The 7,493-nt window shown below is 47.5% G+C and overlaps 1 protein-coding gene across 1 annotated transcript; it reads left to right on the top strand.

Moving 5' to 3' along the window:
* The first annotated feature begins 2,752 nt into the window (after positions 1 to 2,752).
* RPS23 (ribosomal protein S23) lies at positions 2,753 to 4,877 on the top strand. Its single transcript, XM_072860680.1, has 4 exons — positions 2,753 to 2,912; positions 3,210 to 3,369; positions 4,148 to 4,268; positions 4,682 to 4,877. The coding sequence occupies exons 1-4, from the start codon at positions 2,909 to 2,911 to the stop codon at positions 4,826 to 4,828; spliced, it is 432 nt and encodes a 143-aa protein (XP_072716781.1). The 5' UTR covers positions 2,753 to 2,908; the 3' UTR covers positions 4,829 to 4,877.
* Positions 4,878 to 7,493: the final 2,616 nt, after the last annotated feature.

Genomic DNA, 7,493 nt, shown 5'->3' with positions numbered 1-7,493 from the left:
GAGAGGTCGGCCCCTGGCCCCCTCCAGCTCAGGCTTTCATTTTACAGCTGTGCGGCACGTCAGAAATCAGATTTCACAGGGAACACTGGAGATCAGATTATACCGGGAGTTTTAAGATAAATTGTGGGATTTTGGGTGGATTTATCTGCTCGGCCAACCGAAACGTTTAATTTTAGAAGCGCTTATGTAACAGTGCTGGCAGTCTCCACAGAAAACAACCCGTTTCCACCCAGCTACCAACACCGGGCAGCTTTCCACCAGGGCCACTGTTTCCAACAGTTACTACTTTGGGATATTTCACTGCAAAATCACCTAGCCAGGGAGAGCAAGGACCCCATGAGAGCTGGGTCTTGTGGCCGCCTTTGCAAGCATGCCTCTGCAGAGCCCAGTGGGGCACCTACAGCCAGGAGCGTCGGGGACGGGGCCGCATCCATGCCTGGCACATTGAGTACCGGGGTGCCGGCAGGGACTGACCGTGGGGCTGCCCCACACGAAGAAACTGGTTCTCTGTCAAACGGACCCACAGAAGTGGAGCAGCCCAACTCTGCCAGCCGGCAACGTGTTAGCATCCAGCTGATCCAGAACGGCAGGAAAATAACGGCCCTTGTTCCCAACAGTGGTTGCCTGAACTTCATAGAGGTAAATAACCTGCATCCAAAACCAGTACAGTTAACTGACCCAGTATAACCACACAGAAATAGTAGCGTTACTCACCCTATGCTTTGGGAGGAGTGTAGAACTACTGTGTTCTGCTGGTTAGTAAACACAGACTGTGAAATCGTTGATCCCAGATTTTCCAACCTGAGGCTGTTTCAGCAGACTCAGGGTGCAGCTACTCCACTGTACAGGTGCATGTAAAGGTACCAAAGTGAGTCTTGGTTGTTAGCCTTGCTTGACTTTATTCTTATTTGTTGTTTCAATTAAATCATATCGTTAACAGGCTGGTTAGCGCTACATTCTAGGAAAATGACAAAGTTTTGTTGGAAGGGCCACCCTGTTGGCAACATTCGTGGAGTTCAAGGTTGTCAGAGTAGCCACTGTTTCTCTGTTGGCCTTGTACAAGGGCAAGAAGGAGAGACCGAGGACATAAGTTCCTTTTGTGCAAGCTTGAGTACTAATGAACATTTTAATTTGATAATTTTTGTGTGCTTTTCTGTGCCGTGATAAATGGTTTGTATATACAAACATATCCTCTGCGTGTCATTAAACACTGGGCGACATGTCTGAGTGAACATTTTTGCAATGGATGACACTAAGCCTCAGCGCTTATCCCTGGTTTTGGATCAAACAAACAATACTAATTTTGAAGAACATGGTGAAACGAAGACAAACCGTCATAACAGAATTGTCCCAAAGTCCTACTAAAGTTTAAAAAGAAACAGCAAAACCTACTGTAGCATCATCTCAAATAATCTCTTTCCTAGATCTTAACGTCTTAGTGAATATTTGTGCACCAAATGCTGTAGTTTCAGTATATTAATTTTATTTATTCATCAATTTCCTTCCTAGTCAGCTTTGAAGTATTCCCAATAGTTATAAGACTGTAAAGCAAAGCTGTAGCATTTTTGCAAGATGAACCTCCCTCTTCTTAAAATTACCAAATAGCGATTGCATTCTCCACATTGGACTTGCATATTCTAAAGAGTTGATTTTTATAATAGTAATCTGCTCCCGAAACTGTAGCTGGGTTTTCTGGTTTTTGTTTGGGTTTTTTTTGATGTTTTTATTATTTATTTAATGCTTTTGGTTATTTATTCTACCCAGATTGAATGTAAAAACAGTCCTGCATAAACAAAGTAGGTTATTTTCTATTTAAGCTGCAAACACAGGTTGTGTTAATAAAACTACATTTAGATATAGTTGCTGCCCCTTCACAGCAATCCCAAAAAGGGAAGTGCATGTTCATGACTTCTTCCTTTAGGGAGTGGGTTGCTTGCATGAGGCAGCTGTGCCTGTTCAGTTGGCGTCTGCAGATTGCTGGAGTCTGGCAGTATGGACGAACGGTAGCTTTCAAAATTAATAAATGCTTGTTTCTGTTACAGGTTTTTACTCTGGTGTAGATCCACTGGAAGACTTAGGGGCAACGGAGGTATTCAAGTCAAAAGTTAGAAGTAAGAAATCCCGTCTCAGCTACCATGAGAGCTCCTCGGTATCTTCCTCACTCACCCTAAATACACCATACACGTGAGATTCCTGCTGTTGCTCGCGTTGTGAGCAGCTCGGCAGGCGCCCACTGCATGCGTCCGATGAGGATGCAGAGGAACCGAGGGGCTTGGCGAGCCCCAAGAACGCTGCGGCAGAAGAAAGGGGCCCCAAGCTGCGGCCGAGGCCACCCCACGCAGAAGGAGCGCGATGCCGCCATGCCCTCCCCGCTCCTCCGACTGCTCCATGCCTGTGCCGAGGGCAGGAGGCATCCTCCGTTTCTCTTCACCACGGAAAGCACTGCAAGCATCCCTGATGCGACGGAGACGGGCCGCACCAGCGCCGTTCCGTGAAGACAACCTGAACCTCAGCGTCCTTCGCACCTCGCCGTTCCTTCCCTTTCCTCAGAGAAGCGGCAGCTTCCTTTCGCTGCCTCACCGCGGGGAGGCGGCCGACGCGCTGCGCTCCGTGCCCGCCCCCCTCCCTACCGAGGTCGGTAACTCCCAGAAAAGCCAGATTAAACAAGTTAAAACCGGGGACGAACCGCCGCCGATACCGAGCTGCCGCTACCCGCCGCGGGAACCGAACCCCCTCCCTCCGCTCCTCCCGCCCCGGCGGGGCCGGGCCGGGCCGCCCCACCCGGTGCCGGGCGGGAGTTTCAGTCAGGCGCGGCGCGGGCAGCCCGCGGCGGGGCCTCGCGTCCGCAGTTAGGCGGCGCGGCGCGGGCGGGCCTCGCTCTTTCGCGCTCGGCAGCCGCCGCAGGAGGATGGGTGAGCGCTGCGGCGGGGGCCGGGCCGGGCCGGGCGGGGTGCCGGCGGCGGGGGCAGCGCGGGGGGCTCCGTAGCGCTCTCCCCACCCTGCCCCGCCAGCCTGCCGCCGGCTCTGGGCTCTCCCGGCCGCACCGGGGCGGGCGGCAGCGGCGCCCCCGCCATTGCCCCGTCCCCACGCACGCAGCCGGGGGTGGCGGCACGCCGCTGGGTCGCCGCCCGGGCCCGGAAGGCGGGGGGGCGGGGGGTGCGGCGGCGGGAGCGGCCCCCTCATCCCCCTTATCCCCCTTATCCCGGCAGGGAAGTGCCGAGGGCTCCGCACGGCCCGGAAGCTCCGCAGCCACCGCCGCGACCAGAAGTGGCACGACAAGCAGTACAAGAAGGCTCACCTGGGCACGGCGCTGAAGGCCAACCCCTTCGGCGGCGCCTCCCACGCCAAGGGCATCGTCCTGGAGAAAGTGTGGGTAGAGCCCCGCGGAGTGCCGCCGCCGTGGGGTGCGGGGGGGGGCAGCGCGGGCGGGGCGAGCACACCCCCCCCCCCTCCCGTGCCGGACTCCCGGCGTGGGGCGTCTGGCTGCCCTGCAGGGTCCCGCGGAAAATGAGGCCTTGGGAAGGAGCTCAGGAAAGAAGCACCGCTAAGCTATTTGTTCGATAAGGACGTGAGAGGTTTTGCTGCCTGTAACATGGCCGCATTCCTGTTAGCTTCTGTATGCGGGATTGAAAACGTGGTTATTGTTCTCTGTGGCTGTGCTGAAAGGTCTTGTTTCCTCATGCACATGTCACTTCAAAAATTCTGCTTACTTAGAATAAAAAGAATAAAAATATCACTTAGCTCAGTTTAGGATTTGGAGGGGGGTGGATTTCGTGTACCTTTTGTCAAAGATCCCATCTACTTGTCTTATGGCCTTTCTTCTTCCTTTCATAATTTATAATCTTCATTGGGACGCTGGCAGGGCTCCAAGGTGTTCAAGGTGTTTCTCTTCTTCTCCCCCCCCCCCCCCGATTTTTATTTACTGAATTAGTATGTGTCTGTAGGTGATGAATTTTCAGTTTTTACTCAGCTTAGGAACTGAGCTTTTATATATTGAGTAGCTCTAAATAGATAAATAGTTTTTTGAAGTACAAATACAACTTGCACTTAGTACAAAGTAACAGAGTAATTTGTGGTGGTGTAAGGGATATCTGCTAGTTCATCAAATGGATTTTTGCTAATTGATTTCCATGTGCTTCCATTTTAGTGGAGTAGAAGCTAAACAGCCCAACTCTGCCATCAGGAAATGTGTTAGAGTCCAGCTGATTAAGAATGGCAAAAAAATAACAGCTTTTGTTCCTAACGATGGCTGCCTGAACTTCATTGAGGTAATTTTCAAGAAGCAATCTACAAAAAGTTGAATATCAAAGTAAAGGAACACATAACTGATGGGTTTAGGGGGTGGTTAGACAAGGGTTCGTGGCATTCTGCAGTATCTTAAAGCTGTAGTGGCAGAGGCAGACGAAAAATGTGAGAGATGTTTTTGTACTTTCCCCTCCCTTAGCAAAGCCAGTTCTCATCTGTGCTGCAAGCGAAATGACATCTCTGCTTTTGTTTCCTTTCTCCAAAACACTGAAGGGGATAATAGTCCTTTGTTAATGTATATCTCTCAGTAGCCTTCAGTATTTCTACCCTTTCTTTAAATTTGAGCTACACCCTAGACTTCCTAATGTTACCTATTTCAGAAGTATGTACAGGCTTAACACTTATGGCTTTGTAACTACGTGGTCTTTCGTTGCAGGAAAATGATGAAGTTCTGGTTGCTGGTTTCGGTCGGAAGGGTCACGCTGTTGGTGACATTCCTGGAGTTCGCTTCAAGGTTGTCAAAGTAGCCAATGTTTCTCTGTTGGCCTTATACAAGGGCAAGAAGGAGAGACCAAGATCATAAATTTAGGCTAATTTGCTAAGAATGTCAATAAAAGTTTTGATTGGAAAAATGTCTGTGGTTGTTATTTCGGCTTATGATTTTTTAATGTGCACCTGCAAGTGACATACCTCAGAAGCGCTGGGGCATGCTGTCTTTTTTGTTGTCGGCAGCTGGCTTTTCCTTCTGTAAGAAATGCTTTGCTGTTGAATGAGAGGAGGGAGCCAGAACACCTTTATAACCAGCAGGTGAGCCTGAAAAGCACTGTATTTCCAAATTTACCCTTGTGTTGTGTGGGGCAACACAGCTGTCTGCCGGGAATTTCAGAGGTTTACATCATAGAGTTGAAGGGTGTTCCAGTGCTTGTGGACCATCCCTGATGGCCAGTGCCTTCATGAAGGCTTCTTCAGCTTAATAGCTAGAGCAGAGGCTGTCCTGCTGTCAGGATGGACTGATAGATCCCTCTGAGGTCTTCATCCCCTCAAAAACCCTTCTGTCCCCTCTTCCTGAGGGACAGAAGGGATTTCAGGAAGAAGGGATAAGCCCTTCTTCCTGAAAGCTGTCATGAACAGGGCCCCGTGAAACAATTTCTGAAACAATTTCTGGACACGCTGCCAGTTGTGCAGAACCGTAAAGACTGAAGCTTAGGTCCAAGTATGACACTTAACAGCTCCTTGGGTCTCTGACCTAAAGAAGTAGGCTGCGTTGTAGAAGGGAAAGGTCTCCACGTTTGCTCCGTGACCCACACAGTTTAGGAGGGCTGGAGTGCTGTGTCACCCTGGCATGCGTGGTTCAGAACAGCTGACATGTGCTGTGCGCACCAAAAGTGAAAGCGGGCTAACTATTTGGTGTCACAGCCTTAATGATCCCCAGGGAGCTGCATCATCACGAATCGGTGTCTCATTATGGATGGTTTCTGCAGTGGAAAGGGCTGGGGGAGTAACAAGTTTACTGCCACATCTTGCAGTAAAGTTACGTTTCCTTGTTCTCGGTCAGTAAAGGTCTGGAGTGGCTATTTCTTTTCGGATGTTAGTCCAGCACTTGCAGATGGAATGTAACTGTTAGGATGAAAAGATTGTCAGGTGGCAAGATTAGATCTTTTGTCAGTTAGATCTACTGTGATCTTTCGCTAGTCATTCAATATTTTATTTTTTCTTAAAAGAGGTAATTCCAGTTTTACAAAATACCACCACTGTACAAAGAAAGATCAATTGCTTTACAGCTTTTTCAGCTTTTTTCAGTTTTTATGTAACTATGTAAAGGTGGTTGGTTGTGGGTTGTTTTTTTTTTTTCCCAAAGCCTGAGGTATTATATATTACTCCCTTGTTTTTGCTTATCTGTTCAGTGACTGAGCGTATATACTGTTTGAGAGATGTTTGTATTAACTGTAACAAATACTACACAATCCAGAACTTAATTACAGACTCAATCTTTTTTAGAAGAGAAACAGACTGCTGTCTACTGCAGCTGGAATCTTCTCTTCAGTCACTGTGTCAGTCATAAAACTCTTCCCATAGGAACTGAAATGAAATTTCTTACTGCTAGGTCTGGCCAAAAAAAACCCCTAATGTTTCTCTACAACTATTAAATTCATCAGGAATCAAAACATCCCCTCAAGCAAGTTGGGAGGAGAAATTGCATGAATTTTAATGCATATTTTGGAAAACATCCTTCCTCAAATCGAAACTGGTCACTGTAAATGTTGAAAATAGTATTTATTCATGGTATTCAAATGACGACAGCAGTTCTAGTTTCTAGTGTGAAGACGGGCAATGGCACCTGACACACAACTCACCAGATTTAGGTCCTGAAGGGATTGTTAAACCATTTATCTCATCTCGTCTCTGTCCTGCTCAGCCCATAGAACTTCACCCAGCTGCTCTCACATTAAGTGCAAATTAAGTCTAACTAGTTGGACTTGAGCAAGTCTGCCCGATCTGAAGACACCTGTTTCTTTTAGTGCATTCCAGCTGTTTTTATTTAACTCCTGTGTTACTGGCTGGAACGTGTCTTTGATTAGGGCTTTTTGGCTTTCTTTGCTAGATTAAAACCACTTCCAAATAGTTGGATTTTTTTTTACTTTTCAAAGATCTCTGCACCATAACCAGGCTATTTGAAAAACTGAAGTATTTCATCAGTTTGTATCTTCAATCATTTTTCTCTGTATTGTCCAGGTTTTCAACATCACTTGAAAATGTGGATGCCAGAACCAATACAGAATTACAGAACAGAACATCAACCAAGAAGCCAACATGTCCCTCTGTATCAGCCTTTAAATCATTGCCAGATCTGTTCTGTTGATACTTGCAGTCATGCATTTTATCTTGAATTTGGCCCCTTGAAAGTACATTTTGCACAAAGCTTGTAGCGGAGCACTGGGTTCTTTGTTTCATGTTAGAGCTATTTTATGCAATAAAACCTCAAAATATTTATTTGGCTGAAGTTAGAGTGTAAACCATTCCCTCATTATAATTCATCTGTGTGTTCACCCAAAAGGCTCTGCTTCAATTAGTATTCATTAACTTACACGAAAATGGAGTAAAATTTAAGAACAGATTGAGAATCCCTGCTACTGGGTATTTTGTAGCTTAGTCATCTGGGAATCCGTGAGATTTGGATTCAAATCCTTGTTCAGGCACAGAAGCAATGTTCAACTTGCACTTCCCTTATCCTTGTAAGTGCAGCAGCC

Source organism: Ciconia boyciana, chromosome 4, assembly GCF_034638445.1.
Source record: "Ciconia boyciana chromosome 4, ASM3463844v1, whole genome shotgun sequence".
Classification (NCBI taxonomy): Eukaryota; Metazoa; Chordata; class Aves; order Ciconiiformes; family Ciconiidae; genus Ciconia; species Ciconia boyciana.
Note: the sequence above shows the minus strand (reverse complement) of the source record. Positions and strands in the feature narration are given on the sequence as shown.